Source organism: Aspergillus piperis, assembly GCF_003184755.1.
Source record: "Aspergillus piperis CBS 112811 unplaced genomic scaffold BO85scaffold_18, whole genome shotgun sequence".
Lineage (NCBI taxonomy): Eukaryota > Fungi > Ascomycota > Eurotiomycetes > Eurotiales > Aspergillaceae > Aspergillus > Aspergillus piperis.
The window spans coordinates 47954-63223 of NW_020291608.1; the positions used below are offsets into that span (position 1 = coordinate 47954).

The following is a 15270-nucleotide window of genomic DNA, read 5'->3' on the forward strand; positions in this document are numbered from 1 at the left end:
TACGTGATAATGTTCGGTCACGTTGTAGTTTGTCTTGTTTGTTAGATCTCTTGGGTCACATGATAGAGGATACTCAGCCTCAGGCATCCGTCCATCCACCGCCTCGTCTCTCTCTCTCTTTCTATTCTCCCAAGGATGCCACATTCATCTCCATCCACTATCCCTTGACCATATCTCCCGACGCTTCCTTGGCCAATTACACACTGCTACAAAAGGATAGATATGTCCCCGCTCTCTCCAACTGTACTTGCTGGACTCTAGATGATGCTTGCATACGAGGGTGACCCTGGCATTGTTTGGGGGACGTCAACTCGACGGTGCGTACATTCAAGGGACCAGCAGCTGTTGTGTAGTAGTGTCTCTACCAGTCATGCTACGAAGAACTGGCGTTGGTTTTAGTTTATCCTCATATCTTGAGTCGTCCGTCATTCAGCCCGCGCTGACTCCCCCCGCGCCGACAAAGACGGTGTCTGTTAGTTCTACTACTAGTAATAGTACTAGTAAATATATATTCCCCCGGGGTCACGCTTACTAGCAGCCTGGTAGTAGTATTTCATCATTTCCAACTACCCTTCACAATTCTGACTCCAAATCGAGCAAACAACTGGTAGTAGTAGCACTACTAGTACTCTCATCATCATGTTTCAACTCCTCCCCGTTACAGAGCCTGACCTCTCCTCTATGGTCGAGTTGTGGTACGACGCCTTTGATGATCCCATCAATCGGCGGCTGTATCCCGATACCCCCGGAGCGCGCGCCTGGCTAGAGGACTACCACCGCGCCAGTCTGCAATCCCCTGATCAACACTATCTTAAAGTTACCACGGATCATAGTACCGGGTCGACCTCTCCCCTCGTAGCATTCGTGAAATGGGACTTCAACACCACCTCTCCAGGTCACCACTTTCCCCCGCGCCATGTCGATTTCGACCAGATCTTTTGCGACACGTTCTTCGGGGGGCTGGACCAGGCACGACGGACCATCATGGGCTCGCATCCGCACTATTGTATGCTCCTGTCCTCGATATTCTTCCTTTTTGCTTCTATTTTCTATCATCCTCGTGCCTTTGGTGATGCGCCCGCTAAATGATGACATGTCCCAGATCTGGATGCCCTGATCACCCACCCGGATTATCGCCGGCAGGGAGCGGCATCAATGCTCATCCAGTGGGGATGTAAGCGTGCCGATCAGGACGGAATCCCCATCTGGGTGGATTCCAGTCAGGAAGGGGCCCGGATCTACCAGCGCTTTGGGTTTCGCGATGTCAGTGTGTTGGGGGTGACTCCGACCGGCGCCATGTCCATGCTGCGGGATCCCGTTGGTGGTGATGCCGCGTAGTAGCTAGCAAAGTCTGGGATTCTTCATGTATCTAGCTAATCCGAGCATTTCTATTACCACCATCGCTCTCTTACAATGGTTCGGGCCCCCTGAGCGGCTGCATCTCAATATACTCGGTTCGTAGACTCCACTCGCGCGTCTGGTGGATCACCAACCCCCCGCTTGCCTCCTCCAGATACCCCTCGCACTCCCTCGCTCCCCCGGTCGGGATCATGGTAATCTCATCGTCTGCCGGATATGGACGCGATCGGGCCTTGGATGGAGGGCCCTCACTGGTTTCCGACCGCAAATAAGAGCCATCTTTCTGGCCACCCTGACCCCAGCCCGTGTTGAAGGCTATCACAAACGGCTTGAGGCAGGGCACCGTCGCCGCCATGAGACTGCTGTGCAGGAGCACTTCGGTGGCCACCACCACATTCGACATGTCCAGCAGAATATTGTTTAACCCGACCCGGTTGAGGTAACATTGGCGCACAATGGTAAGGGCGACAATCCTTACTAACAGTCAGCTAATGTCGCCTAGTCATATACGCGGCAACAACAGCAATGAGTGTACGTACACGATTCGAGTGCCAAAGGCACCTATCACCCCGGCCTTTTGAGTGCGACGCATCTGCACTCCCCACACCAATCGAATACTCAGGCCCACCAGAAGGGCCTCTGTGATGATATCGAACGCTGTCATGGCACGCCATCCCGTCATCTGGCTCTCTTAGCATGTATTCTGGTCATCATCCGAATGTGGCAAAGGCGACTGACGAAAGAGTGACATTGCGTGAGATTCCATGGCTGAGAAGGTTCACATTGAAGTCCCACTGCAAGAAGGGAAGCGAGGAACCAAAGGACGAGTACCGCGAGGCCCACAGTGCAAAGTCGTATATAGGCGCCTTCTCGGCCCAGGCGCCGAAGAAGGAGGCAGACAGATACTTTGGAGGCGCCATGGCTAGCGAGGAACAGGAGATTGGCTGTATACAAAGCCTGTCATGATAACCCTAAGTCAGTAACCAAGACAAATGACGCATCCCGATGAGAAGGTAGAACTTGCCTTCATGGCACCCTCTTCGTCGGTCGGATTGATTCGACCCAGACCCTGCGATACACCCTTCATAATGGCGCCCACATTCCCAATTCCTATCGCCTGTCTCATTAAGATCGATCAATTCAGGCATTCCGAGCGGCAATGAGCTCAGGGTTACTTACTCCACCGATCCAGACTACGACATCATCCCATCCAGCCGGTCCGTTCATGGCAACCCGCATATAGACCCGGAACAAGGACACCAGCACCATCCAAGACATGAACAGCGTTGCGGCGATAACGATCGCCCCGCTGCGGTCCGTCGGGCTGATCCCGTAAGGCGCCGCCATGTGTCGACGGGGTGAGGCTTGAGGGGATTCGGGACGATGGACAGAGGCATTGCTGGGGCTGTCAACCTGCCGGGACTTACTTTATAACAAATCAGGCGGCTCAGAGGACAGGGAAGTGATTCCTAGGATCAACAGGTACCCTGGTCGGAATGTCGACTGGGGAGGACAAGAGGGTGAAACAGGCCCAGAAGCGACCACACCCAAATTTTCCGCCTGGCCGTCGGTCGGAAATGAAAGCCAGACGACAATTTTCCATCCGATCCCGGTTCATAGTGTTACGACTACTGTATATTAGACCTGACGTGGCCATGGTTTAGGGAAGGATGGCTACGGTGCTGACTGGCGGTGACCAGCCCTCCTTTGGTAAGGCTGGGATGGGGGCACGACCAACTGACAGGGATTATATTCCATCATCTGAGAGTATAATAACCTGTCAGTTGGACGATGTAACGGCGGGCTACAGTCTAACCGGGGTCCCTGGCAAGTGCTTCGGCGGTGCCATCTCTAGCTTGGGGACTAATGCTGCTAACTGCTGCTAGTCTTGCGAGCCACGGCAGAGAGAACCGCGACGCTGCATCTGTCCCACGTATTGATTAACCCTCCGATCCCCCCTTCATCTTTTTGGCAGCCAAAACTTTTGTTCGATCTTATCGAGCAATATATGTCAAGCAAAGCCAAATCTTAGGATGTGGCTGGAGAAAGGGAGCAAGTCGGTCGCCTACACCACTGCGCCGGAGGAGGGCTCCTTGCCCTCCACCAAGGGCGGAACCACTCAAGATGGCCGCGATATGTGGCGTGTGGGACGTGACCAGGAGTTGAATGTGAGTAGACACTCGAGAGGTGGCTCCAATCCCGGCTCCCCAGCTAACTGGCACAGCGCAATTTTCGATTCCTCTCGGTGCTGGGTTTCAGCGCCGTGCTGATGTGCACCTGGGAGGCTGTGTTATTGTAAGCCAATACAATACGAACAAGGAAGTCTAAAGGAGGTACTGACAATTGAACAGCGGTGCCTCATACGGCCTGACGGATGGAGGAAAAGGTGGAATGATCTACACCTACCTCGGTGTCCTCTGCGGATTCAGTTTCGTAATTCTCTCCATGGCGGAGATGGCATCCATGTGTGATACCCTCAAACACCAAGCGTTGCTCTTTCTCTCCTCCTCCTCCTGTGTGCTTTGATAGTTACAACTGCTCCTAGGAAGTGGCTGCTAACAATTGGCCTATAGGGCCCCTACCTCCGGCGGCCAATACCACTGGGTATCCGAATTTGCCCCGCCCAGTTGCCAGTGTTTATTGAGTTATATCACAGGCTGGGTATGCGTGCTCGGATGGCATACGGGCATCGCTGGTTGCAGCTACACTGTAGCAAACATGCTAGTCGGTCTCTTGGCAATCAACTACCCAGATTCCTATGACTATAAGCCGTGGCACGTTACGTTATTGGTCATTGCAGTAGCGTTGGCTGCACTGCTCTTCAACACGCTGCTGGCACAGAAGCTGCCGCTGATTGAAGGGATAATTTTGATTGTTCACTGCTTTGGCTTCTTTGGTATCCTGATTCCGCTGTGGGTGCTGTCTCCGTCGGTGCCACCATCAGATGTCTTTGGCTCTATCGTCGACCGTGGAGGATGGGGCAGCAACGGTCTATCCTGCTTGGTCGGGGTGGTTGGGCCAGTTTATGCTTTGATCGGTACGTCGCATTGATCTAGAGAAGCGAATTAGATTGCGCCTCGAAGCAATACTGACTGATGCTCAGGTCCGGACTCGGCTGTGCACATGTGTATGTCTCTTTTTGCTGCGACGAGGCTTCTTACATAACCAACTAACTCAGTAACAAGCCGAGGAGATCCGTGATGCGTCGCGCGTATTGCCCCTAGGCATGGTTTGGACGCTGATTCTGAATGGTGCCACCGGGTTCGTCATGATTGTTACTTTCGCCTTTTGCGTGGGAGACATCGACAAGGTCATGGCCTCAACCACCGGTTTTGCCTTTATCCAGGTGTTCCTGAACTCGACTGGCTCGGTGCCCGCAGCAACGGGAATGACAGTGGTCATCATGATAATGCAGTTCTGTGCCACGATCAGCAATGTGGCCACTACATCTCGACAAATCTATTCTTTTGCTCGTGATCAAGGCGTTCCATTCTCTAGCTTCTTTTCTCAGGTGGCGTTCCCTTCGGTGATTCACCATCCCTGGCGACTCATATCATACTGACCCCATAAATCAGGTCAACAAGACATTCACCGTACCATTAAACGCGCTCTGCGTCAGCTTGGTGATTGTCTCCCTTCTATCCTTAATCAACATTGGATCTTCCGTGGCCTTCAATGCCATCATGTCGTTAGGAACGGCCGCCCTGTTGTCATCGTACCTTATCTCCATCAGTTGCGTGCGGCTGCGACGGTGGCGTAAACAGCCTCTCCCACCCGCGCGCTGGAGTATGGGTCGGTTTACTCCGTTCGTTGATACGGTGTCTCTGCTGGTGCTGATAGTCGTCTTCGTCTTTACCTTCTTTCCCCTGACAAACGATACTGCACCGTCCGAATTTAACTGGGCCATTGTCATTTTTGGCGCCGTCGTGGTGTTTGCCTTGGTGTATTATGCTCTCTATGCCCGGAAGGTGTACAAGGGGCCGGTGACGCGGGTGCGGGTGGCACAATAATGGGTATGCAGACAGAGGCGGGTGGACGATTGAGAGACAAGAGGGTGTAAATGGTACCAACTAAAACCAAAAGTAGATGAACTTTGTGCAAATGGCCGTTACAACCGAAGTGAAGAGCTTGGCACCTTAGCCACTCCGGTGCCTGTATCAGATACACTTATTTACAGCGCGGAGGCTAACGCCCCTTTGAATTCGAGGTGGAAAACACCACCATTTAGAGTGGCTGGCTATTATCGACTGAGCTATCCTGCGTCGACCTAACAGAGCTCTCAATGCTCACAAAGTGAAAAGTCGCCTTTTTCAAACCCGTCATTTTGCGGCCCTTGTTTGGCTCGTCTCTCGTCCATCAGCGCCACCCGGTATTCCCGGGCTTCCTCCAGGGTCATGGCAAGCGCGGGGATGTTATCAGACACCATCTGCTGTAGTTCAGCCGGTAATTTCGGCGCAAGCACCTGCTGAATCGCATCCCGTCTCTCGCGGGCCCAGGTCTCTTGCTGCGGTGGTACATTTGCAGTCGAGATGATGCGCCGATGCGGGTCCACCAAGAACAGCGCCAGGATCTTGCGATGGCCCGGCCGCGAGCGGTCTGCCAGGCCAAAGGGTGACACCCGATGCTGCACTATATTGGGAAACGTAAGTAGTCGCCCTTCGCGACAGACCACGCTGCCAAGGTGCTGGGTGATCTGGGATTCCCCGTTTCCGCTCACGTCGGGACCAAAGCCATAGACTGCGTGGATGAATTCATGTCGATCTTGGTCGTAATCCACATCGTACAGAGACCCAGCCCGTTGACGGAAGGACAGCGTGCTTTCAGTGATGTTATGGCTGTCGTAATAGTAGATGGCTGTCGCACAGATGCGTTCATTCTAGCCCGAATATATGTTAGTGGATTCAAAAGATCCCCGTGACTCCCGAAAATTGGAATGCTTACTAGCTGTCCCTCGAGATGCCATGTTCCTCCCTCATAATCTGGCCGCTCCGGAGTGAGTTCAATGTTAGCCAGTTTTACGATCACTTGCAGCCCCGTCTCGTGGAAAGACTGTCGCAAGTGCACCCATCCTTTCCAGGAGGGCTCGGGGGGTCTGAAGCGGCCTGGCTCCGGAAGAGCAATGGGACGAGCCTTTTCCCACGCATTATAGCGCTCTGAAAATTCCTCACTGTCCGAGTCCTCATCTTCCTCGGGCTTCGGTTCTGGGTCAGGGTGTAGCAGATAAGACACCCCGTGGTAGGGAATGCGCTCGTTTCCTTCCTCCCGAACCTGCGTCAAGCTGTGTTCCCAGAGCGGAATGGCCGCATCAATGATTTGCTCCACCACGCGGTAGAGGGGCTCATGCTCTGTCGGGTGCAGGTTGTTGATGTACGAGACAATGCGACAGCCACTTTCTGTACCCAATTCCACATCGCAGGGCAGCCATTGAAATTGTCGGCTGAACGCGCGCATTTGCTCCACCTGCCATCTTCTGTACGGAGTGTTTGCCTCGGCGGATGGCCTGGCCTCTTCCTCCGACGGAACGGGCACGACCACTCCTTGACCAATACTGCCGAGACTGTTGTCCGACGTGATCGAACGATCGGGTAGAATGCGCGTGCGCCCGTAAACCAGTGGAAAGAGCGAAGGGTGAACGAGGTCGACAACTTTCTGGTCTGAGCCGGGGTGGTAGTCCTTTTCATGGGCGGGTATGTTCTCGAGGGGAGCAACGGCTTGCTGCAAGGCCTTTTGGAGCTCCTTCGAAACCGCTGTGTCGGAGCGGACGACCCCGACATCGAATATCGAAAGCAGTCCTTCTTTCTGAAGGTTTCGAGCTTTCCATTGGAGTTCTATGATGATATAGTCCATCATTTGGGGAGTAACGTCTTGACCGGATGCCAGCACCTCCGTCCGCCATCGTGACGTGATGCCTTCGTCGAACACCTTTTCTGCATCAGTCGAATGGCAAGTCTCAATGAATCGTGAGAAGTGGTCATACCTTACGCCACCACTCGGGCTTCTCCGAGATCGTATTCATGACCTGCATCATGGTTATTTCACGCTGAGTGCTTAGATGGCTGCAGAGTACGCGGTTAGTTTCGCCCATTTTGCTGGCTGATACGTAGCAATTCGGGGAGTCTTACCCAACGTAGCCATCATTGATATCTCCATAGTCTAATGCGTTGGGGAAAAGCTCCGTTTCCTATGACGAACGAAGTGTTATGTTCTGCCCCGGGCACCATGTGGCGGGGATGACAGGTATTTACCTTGGGCTGCCAGTTCAAGGGAAGATTGAATCCTGGCAGTTTGATGGGTGAACTAGGCTTCGAACCCATATTGGCCCCGTGTATTGTTTGCTTGATGTCTGACGGAGTGAGGGAGGGATACATATTGTATTATATAGAGTGAGTCACTAATCAGAAGGTCTAGGCAGCCGTCCCGTTAGGCAGACCTCGGCGACTAAGGCAACTAAGTCACTAGTGAGTAGTAGGCTGTTGCCTGTGCGCTAAAGAAACCTGGCTGTGGCGTTAAGGTCCCTTGTGTCTCGCTGTCCCACTCTATGCGTAAACAGCGCCGCGCCCTACATCAATGATCTATCCTGAGTCGGAACAGTCCGTTATTGCATTATATTTATCGTGCCCGGCTATCGTGGAACGAGGTATGAGAAGACCGTGGAAGAAATGCGGGAGATGGGCTGCGACTTCCGACGGAGCCTTGAGCCATGCAGCCAAGTCAGGTGTAACCTACAGGAACCGAGTGAATAATCGCCATTCTGAGGGGGATTCCATGATAGCAAGATGTACCCTATTCTCGCATTGTGGAAGCGATGCGACCGTGGGGCTTGATGATTCTCTCCGTTGCCGTGGCCTAGGACCCACGGCTGCACCGATACGGGGGGGATATCCTGGCGTTGCGCCAGAGTGTCGGCCGGCCAATGGTCGATTCAGCTCTCTGTAAACGCTCGAAAGTGGCCGGCAACGTGTTGCCAATGTGGTCAAACTCCTACAGAAATTGGGCGCTCTAGCCCGTCTCTTGCGCAGCATGCGAGAATCTGCCTCATGGACAGCAATAACGTGGTCGTCATACTGGAGTAGCTACCGCTGCAAAACGAGCCACTGTCGAAGGTTTATATCAAAGACAGAAAGAATGGTGAAGCCCAGTTCAGTTGTGCCCTGACAGGTGGGTATACAGTATTGGGCGACCGCAACTACGTGATGCTGGTCTATGAGCAATTTAGAAAAACAAGAACCGGAATCGCCGGCTGGCCCCCGAGGTGGCTGTGGTTGGAGACACCGTCGCGACGGAGACACTGGACGATTCCTTGCTCGGGAGAGTGGCAGATGGGGAGCTGGTGCCGGTCACAGCTGTCACCGTAATGACTGCAGAAGGAGTGGGATAAACGGTGAAGCTGGATGCCGTCGTCGTTTCCGGGCCGCCACCTGGGCCTTTGCCTGGACCATCATCTGGGCCATCGCCGAAACCACTACCAGGGCCATCGTTTGGACCATTCCCAGAGTTGTCGCCCGAATCGCTGTCCCCATCCCCATCATCTGTGTTGTTGTTGTTGTCGCCGCTGTCGATGTCATTGCCCGTGATATAGGTCTGGTGAACGGACCAGAAGCCATTGCCTCCACCTACATGCGTCGCAATTCAAGCATTAGTGATATGAGGTGCCTTAGAGTGATGAGCATGGAATGGCGACACTTACAATGGTCCTCTGGAAATCCTGGGCAGTTGACATTGCACTCTGACTGGGAGACGAGCTTCGCGCTCGGAGGCAGCGAAGAGCCACAGTAGCAGTCAACGCTATTTGTGGTAGCAGCGTATCTCGCACCATTACGACCGCAAGTACTTGTGCATAATCCCGTGGATTGAAATTGACTGGAGCCCTTGTTCACCAAGCTGCCGGAGGATGAGTAGCAGCCCACGAAACCGTTAGATAGAGCGTGCGCGGAAAGAGAGAGCGCCAGAATGGCGGAGAGGCTGGTAACCTTCATGGTTGGCAGCATAAAGAATGACTCGTGGGTATTCCCCAGTAGCAAAAGACTGAATGCTGGTTCCGCCAGGAGAGAGGAGAAATAAAACGAGAGAATTGGTGGATGAGGGGGGTGTGAGAGGATAGCGAAATGCGACAGCCAAGTGTTTTAAGGGACTCATGAACAGCGGACCCTGAAAAGACCCTGCGATCCTGGTCCATCCTGTGGGTGAATTTTTGGCTCCCAAGCAGCCTGGGAAACACACTAACAGCACTAGCTCTGAAACCCGACGTATCAACAGCCTGCCCTGATCGGAGAAGACCCACGAGCCTCGGAGAAGTCTGCTTGAAGTTGGGTCGGAGAGCCCGAGTTTGGCCTGGGGGCCCAAAATTTCCACTAAGTGGGAATGATGGCTTATCACTTCACGTATTGTTTACTCTTGGGGACAACATCGCGCGAGGTATCATCCTGTTATCGCGAGTTTCCAGCTTACCCTTTTTGAGTTTTTCCGAATCATGGGTTAGTCCCCACCGCTGACCGGTCTCCCGCCGGCCTGACAGCAGGGGAAAATGAAGAGGAATGATAGATGCGCAAGTCCACGACATCCCGACTACATTGAAGTAAATTAGAGCAATCGTTCGTAGCATCAACGCTGCTCTTTTGTGAAAGATCTCTGGTCTTGGATTGAATAAGGAATGATTACTGTTAAACATCTCTGGTTAACGGGCAATGAGAGACCGTGTGGCCTTTTTCATGGTCTGCAGTACAGGACTTCATCGTTCCAGACCCATGCTTTGGACAGACTGGTGGCCCAGTGGACCTTCCGTTGGGGACCTTAAAGTAATTATGATGTTATGAAGCCGGAAAGTGATTTCTCGTACTTCTGAACCGTTCCGAGGCACCAGATGTTGAGGTCATTATGAGCGAGGAGGCCGGGATTCTACTCACATATAAAACCCAACCATAATACAAAGAGTTAAATTAAACAGCATCTTTAGCCGCACGATCGATATAAAATGCAGGATCCTAATCCAGATTGGCCATATCTTGATGATGAGCGTTATGCATATCCACTGTATAAGAAGCATCCATTCTGCTACATCTGTTGCAACCTTCTTTCATGCAACCCGTCGGAGTACTCTCCTGGTCACCACGCCTACTCCAAACCAAATGCTGGGCAAATATCGTACTCAGCCCGTGAGATAGATGATTTTTACACCTTCACTTTTCCTGGATGGCGCACCCTGTACCGGCTCAGTACGTATCCTCGGGCAGCAAAGATAAGCACCTTATTTGGTTCACTCTAATATTTCCAGTCATGTTTAACCCTAAAACGCGATGCTACAGGATATCCGGGATCGCTCAGAATTACTGGCCGTGTAGCACTTTTCACGCTCCGTGGAATGAGAATAACGGGCTCCTGTCTGTCGGAAAACACAAGAGAATCTGGCGCCATGGGCTGGCGGCACCTAAGCTGATTCAACCCAAGGTGAATATCGAGAAGCAGACCACCCTGGCTGGATATATGGTGCACGCTATGTGCTGGAGAGAGCTGCTCCGGGTCATTAAATGGCCGCATACAGAAGAAAATCTAGGCATCCTCTCGCATGCGCTGCGAACACGCTGCATGAAGGAACGTTTAGATATCAGTTATGACGAGCCCGTGGAATCGCAGCTACTGATGGATCCTAGAGGTGAGTATTCATATACGCAATTTGTAGTTTTGATGAGATAACACGCTAGACAATCCAGATCCCATCGGTATGACATCTGTTCGACGATTTGTAACTCGATGCAGATCTAGAGCTACCAGGATGTCAAAGGTGAGCCATACATCATGCTCTACTGATTCATGGCTCATCCGTCTTCCGTTGGAGCTGCAATACATGATCATGGATAATCTTGAGTTTGACGATGTAGGCTCGGTGCTGAAAGGCATCCAATGGTCAGTAGACAACGGATATTGGAAACGACGGCTTAATCTAGACCTGTTCAGCGAGATACGCGGCATTTTACATGAGGATTTGGACTGGCGGTGGCTCTGTTTGAAACTGGAGGTTCTTGAACACAGTCAAGCGGGGACAGATAGAAAGCGATCTTATGAAATACTGAAGGAAATCGGGATTCGGTATGGACTGGTAAAGGCTGATGTGCAGTGTGGTCTTATTGGAAGTCGTCCCCATGCTCCATGAATGTAGGGGATGATAACGAATAACCCTCTTTGTTGTTCAAGCCAATGACCGCCACCTAATACCACCAGAACCTGGCCATATGTTTGTATGTTACGGAGTGTTGTCTTGAATCTTGGACTATTACGAGGGGAAGCAATGCGCATCCACAGTTACTTATATGGTAGCCGCGCCGACAGCTGAAATCTTTCCCCACCGTGAGCATAGTGGTCTTTTTCGCAATTTGAATATCACCTAAGACTTGCCTGAGAATCAAAACAGGACAGTTCAGAAGGCAGTGATCCATGATATGAGACTAGAGGCCCTCTTACAAAAGCAATATAGTACCAGTGGCAGCGTATCCACCAGGAAGGCTGTTATATCGCCTGGGAGCCAAGGGTTACGCTGGCCCATAATGACATGAGTATCCTCATTGGCATTGGGTAAAGGCGTGTGCAGATCCCTGAACCCCTAGCGACGGTGCCACAGTTATCTTCTGTATCTCCCGCTTCTCCAACTGTGAAAGGTCCGTCCGAAGATTGTTCCAATCAATCAGCTCACCTTTGGGAACGGTAAACTGACCTTGTTTTAAAGAATAGCATCCCTCATGAAGTGTTACTTCTAGAGGATTGTATGAAGGACTTCAAATAGAGTATCCAGTCAAGTGGCCGTTCCGTGACAGTGAATGCTGATCATTGGAATCTCATCAGAGTCAAGATTTTACCCTCAGCTAAAGTTCACTGCTCAACACGTGGACGTTGCCTCAACTTTTGTACCACAGAATACGCCAGAATAGGAACGTAGTGTTTCTTCATTTCTTTGTGCTTCTATGCTTAAAGCATAATCCTACTTTTTACAGTTGCGCCTTCGGGGGCCCTTGCGTGGCGTGAGACCTGTTCCTCTTTATATTTCAACTTAACCAACCCAGGTAGTTGTCGAGGACTAACAAAGACAACTCTTCGAACATACACCGATCTTCCAAAAAGCCACCACCAAAGCATTGAGCGCCTCTATAACCAGCTCCATGAACAGCAAGGACTGCAAACCCATACTCAACGTAAGAAACTATTTGGAACATACTTCGCTTGTGTGGAATGCTCACGTCTTTCCGAAGATACCCCCGCATGCGTGAACAACACTAGTCAGGGGCGAGGCTTGGCTGCATACGCGATGTGACAGTCACTCCATACGAGACAAAAGCACTGAGTTTATGAATGGAGTATGGAGTAACAATAATTACAGTTTCTTTGAAGGCACCCACGAGCCAAGACACTACGCACCTATCAAGGAACCATTGCTGCTCCCTGATTTCCCCTTCCTCCGTCAACTTGCTCCTTGTGCATAATGCCCTACGACGAAGATGAACTTGCGTACTCGAGGCTGTCTTTTCCTGATCCTCTCTCTTGGCTTTGCTTACGGGCGGGCCTCTATCACTCCAGGCGTTACAGAAATCGACTTGATCTTTCCGCGTAACGACAGCTATTCCCCGTCGCCTCTCACTCCTATCATGTTTGCCATCCAAAACCCGAGTCTCCTGTCAAGTTTCAACCCGACGATCTCCTATAGCATTGAGCAGGAAGATGTCGAAGCCAAGGAAAGTTATATTACCTCGGGCACGATCCACCTCGTGAACACCAATTATACGAGAAGTGACCCTTACTTCCTCTATTGGAGCGTCGGGAATCTGGACATTGAAGGCACCTTCGTGTTTGCCTGGGAGCTTCGGATGTTCAACTGCTCCCATTCCCCGCAGAGTGACGCTTTGACCTTCGGATATCTTGACACGCTCCGCCATCAGTTGCACTTCTCGATAAAGAATGGCACTTCGCCACCACACATCGCCGCCGCAACCAAGGATAGTACGTGCGAGCAGTCTATAGCCCAGGCTATACAAGTCCCAGAGTTGTTGGACGTGTCGCCTACGCGAACCTGGGGAGCACCATCCTGTGCACCGACTGTGGGCCCATCCCCGACTCCCAGTCCTTGCGAGGTCAAGATCGATTCCACAGCTGCCGCAAGTATCTCCTTGGCTTTGACTTCCAGTGCCTGTCGTAATCCTCTCCGCACCGGGCTCAGTTGCCCAACTCCATCCCCTGAGAGTAAGGCCCCCGCGACGCAATCGCCGGTCGGAGGGTTCCGGATCTTGGCAATGGGAACGCTTCTCGCTTACAGTCTTGCATGACTAAACGGACTTTCGTGCCGAGGCATGCTGGTATTCTCTTGAATGGATAATGCAAGTTGTTTAGAATCAATACAAACTATTACAATATCCATTATGCCCCTTTTCGGAATTCTAAACTATTTTACTCATAAATATAGCACAGGGGAGTCCCAGCCGTGGTGTCCAGCACATCATAAATCTCTCGCGAGACCGTCAGGTTACCCATGTAGAGAAGGTCATGAATAGTAGCGTTGGGCGATGCAATCAGACCATCAATAAAGTCGGGTCCCTTGACGACGTACGTGCGGTTAGCAGGGTTCAGGTTCTGCCAGATCCAGAAGACGCGATCAATCATAGCGTGGTGGACATAGAATGCCGGATCACCGGGAGAAGCGTACAGATCCTGCAGAGTTGAGTTAGCTCCATCACATCGCAAGTGAAAAATATGCAACTTACACCACCCGGATCACCACCAATGGTGAAGTGACCAGCCGTGTGAACGCCCAGGAAACCTTCCTCGAAGAACCCTTGCATGGTCCACTCGAAGCAGGAGATGTTATCGCACTCCTCAATTAGGCTCGTGACATCACTAGTCTTGGTCCAGCCCAAAGCTGTCCAAGGAGAGATATCACGACGCAGGCAACGGGGGTTGTAATCCAAACCGCTGCCGTTCTGGGCTACGAGGCCAGGGATCTGCAGGGTAGGATCAACCGGTCCCAGGTTGACGGTCATGCTGATTATCCACGGTTAGAATTCAATCTCAGAGTGAGCTAACGGAGAGGACTCTTACTTTGCGAAGGGGCCGTTGCGGACACAACCTCCACCCACACCCGGCGGGATGGTGGTATAGTCAGTCGCAGGGGTGCCGTTGTGGGGAACGAAGTCACCGTTGCCAGACATACTGTACTCGGTGCCGTCAAAAACGGGCGAGTTGATGGGGTTGGCGGCGTACTTGTTCCATGCCCAGTATGGCTGGTAGCCATCGTAGCCACACTCTGTACGCAGAGCATTCTCATAGGCCCAGGTGAAGTAGCGGTGCCAGGTGAGGAAGTTGCCCTAGGTAGTAATGTTAGCAGTGTTTCAATCGGTCTTGCTTGGCAGTCACTACACACCGTGCCGTGGATATACAGCGTCTGATTAATGTGAACCGCCACGAAGTCATCATAACGGTTGCGGACACCAGGAGCCCAGTTCGGGTCAGACTTGGGGGGCTTCGACATCAAGCAGAGGACAGCATCAGTGTACTTCTTGCGGTCCTCCGGCGCGAGGGAGCCCCTGTATGAGAGGTATTGTCAGCTTCGAAGCCGGAGAAATAGTCGATACCAGTGGCTTTTACCATTCCTTGCGAACAGCCGCATTGTTGATGTTGCAGCTGGAGTTGGAAGAGCCCTCAGCCGCCAAATAGGCACGCTTGGTGGCCAAGGCCTTGCTAGCCAGCACATCGACAGCATCTTGCGTGTCTGCCGACACAGGAGTGATAGTCAGGGCTGCAATAGCAGCAGATAGGAAGGAGAGACGCATCCTGCTTTGTCGGTGCAACTCGCTGGACCAGGGGAGGACTTGGTGTCAAGCTGGAGTCGTTCAAGAGGGACACCCGGTCCGCCTCGACCTCTATATACTGCTTTTC

General features: G+C 52.1%; 8 protein-coding genes across 8 annotated transcripts; 4 read left to right on the forward strand and 4 right to left on the reverse strand.

Annotated features, from left to right (window-relative positions):
* Positions 1-141: 141 nt before the first annotated feature.
* On the forward strand, positions 142-1338 carry BO85DRAFT_480103 (GNAT family N-acetyltransferase; the record flags this gene model as incomplete). The annotated part of the gene is made up of 2 exons (XM_025662986.1): positions 142-1006; positions 1103-1338. The coding sequence occupies exons 1-2, from the start codon at positions 640-642 to the stop codon at positions 1336-1338; spliced, it is 603 nt and encodes a 200-aa protein (XP_025512511.1). The 5' UTR covers positions 142-639.
* BO85DRAFT_94240 (uncharacterized protein) lies at positions 1249-2645 on the reverse strand. The gene is made up of 4 exons (XM_025665801.1): positions 2384-2645; positions 2098-2316; positions 1899-2041; positions 1249-1832 (listed from the first exon to the last, which is right to left on the reverse strand). Exons 1-4 carry the CDS (start codon positions 2483-2485, stop codon positions 1409-1411), a joined length of 888 nt encoding a protein of 295 aa, XP_025512512.1. The 5' UTR covers positions 2486-2645; the 3' UTR covers positions 1249-1408.
* A 617-nt stretch (positions 2646-3262) lies between these two features.
* Positions 3263-5504, forward strand: BO85DRAFT_94246 (putative amino acid permease). The gene is made up of 7 exons (XM_025665802.1): positions 3263-3527; positions 3584-3654; positions 3711-3824; positions 3933-4396; positions 4463-4486; positions 4545-4870; positions 4935-5504. Exons 1-7 carry the CDS (start codon positions 3393-3395, stop codon positions 5367-5369), a joined length of 1569 nt encoding a protein of 522 aa, XP_025512513.1. The 5' UTR covers positions 3263-3392; the 3' UTR covers positions 5370-5504.
* On the reverse strand, positions 5471-7685 carry BO85DRAFT_452035 (DUF4246 domain-containing protein). The gene is made up of 5 exons (XM_025660729.1): positions 7605-7685; positions 7482-7540; positions 7337-7415; positions 6301-7281; positions 5471-6235 (listed from the first exon to the last, which is right to left on the reverse strand). Exons 1-5 carry the CDS (start codon positions 7671-7673, stop codon positions 5639-5641), a joined length of 1785 nt encoding a protein of 594 aa, XP_025512514.1. The 5' UTR covers positions 7674-7685; the 3' UTR covers positions 5471-5638.
* Positions 7686-8571: 886 nt separating this feature from the next.
* BO85DRAFT_490790 (WSC domain-containing protein) lies at positions 8572-9335 on the reverse strand (the record flags this gene model as incomplete). The annotated part of the gene is made up of 2 exons (XM_025663675.1): positions 8572-8972; positions 9047-9335. 2 exons carry the CDS (start codon positions 9333-9335, stop codon positions 8572-8574), a joined length of 690 nt encoding a protein of 229 aa, XP_025512515.1.
* A 995-nt stretch (positions 9336-10330) lies between these two features.
* On the forward strand, positions 10331-11581 carry BO85DRAFT_499701 (uncharacterized protein; the record flags this gene model as incomplete). The annotated part of the gene is made up of 3 exons (XM_025664075.1): positions 10331-10571; positions 10631-11008; positions 11067-11581. 3 exons carry the CDS (start codon positions 10331-10333, stop codon positions 11504-11506), a joined length of 1059 nt encoding a protein of 352 aa, XP_025512516.1. The 3' UTR covers positions 11507-11581.
* A 1110-nt stretch (positions 11582-12691) lies between these two features.
* Positions 12692-13755, forward strand: BO85DRAFT_94312 (uncharacterized protein). The gene has a single exon (XM_025665803.1). The coding sequence runs from the start codon at positions 12843-12845 to the stop codon at positions 13662-13664; it is 822 nt and encodes a 273-aa protein (XP_025512517.1). The 5' UTR covers positions 12692-12842; the 3' UTR covers positions 13665-13755.
* A 30-nt stretch (positions 13756-13785) lies between these two features.
* Positions 13786-15164, reverse strand: BO85DRAFT_490793 (tyrosinase family protein; the record flags this gene model as incomplete). Its single annotated transcript, XM_025663676.1, has 5 exons — positions 13786-14046; positions 14100-14376; positions 14434-14699; positions 14756-14918; positions 14980-15164. 5 exons carry the CDS (start codon positions 15162-15164, stop codon positions 13786-13788), a joined length of 1152 nt encoding a protein of 383 aa, XP_025512518.1.
* Positions 15165-15270: the final 106 nt, after the last annotated feature.

Coding starts and splice junctions, on each gene's coding strand:
- BO85DRAFT_94240 (XM_025665801.1), bottom strand. CDS start 2,485: ATGAGACAGGCGATAGGAATTGGGAATGTGGGCGCCATTATGAAGGGT. Junction 2,317..2,383: donor ACGAAGAGGGTGCCATGAAG/GCAAGTTCTACC, acceptor TTATCATGACAG/GCTTTGTATACAGCCAATCT. Junction 2,042..2,097: donor TCACGCAATGTCACTCTTTC/GTCAGTCGCCTT, acceptor TAAGAGAGCCAG/ATGACGGGATGGCGTGCCAT.
- BO85DRAFT_94246 (XM_025665802.1), top strand. CDS start 3,393: ATGTGGCTGGAGAAAGGGAGCAAGTCGGTCGCCTACACCACTGCGCCG. Junction 3,528..3,583: donor GACGTGACCAGGAGTTGAAT/GTGAGTAGACAC, acceptor TAACTGGCACAG/CGCAATTTTCGATTCCTCTC. Junction 3,825..3,932: donor ATGGCGGAGATGGCATCCAT/GTGTGATACCCT, acceptor ATTGGCCTATAG/GGCCCCTACCTCCGGCGGCC.
- BO85DRAFT_452035 (XM_025660729.1), bottom strand. CDS start 7,673: ATGGGTTCGAAGCCTAGTTCACCCATCAAACTGCCAGGATTCAATCTT. Junction 7,416..7,481: donor ATCAATGATGGCTACGTTGG/GTAAGACTCCCC, acceptor CGTACTCTGCAG/CCATCTAAGCACTCAGCGTG. Junction 7,282..7,336: donor AGCCCGAGTGGTGGCGTAAG/GTATGACCACTT, acceptor GATGCAGAAAAG/GTGTTCGACGAAGGCATCAC.
- BO85DRAFT_94312 (XM_025665803.1), top strand. CDS start 12,843: ATGAACTTGCGTACTCGAGGCTGTCTTTTCCTGATCCTCTCTCTTGGC.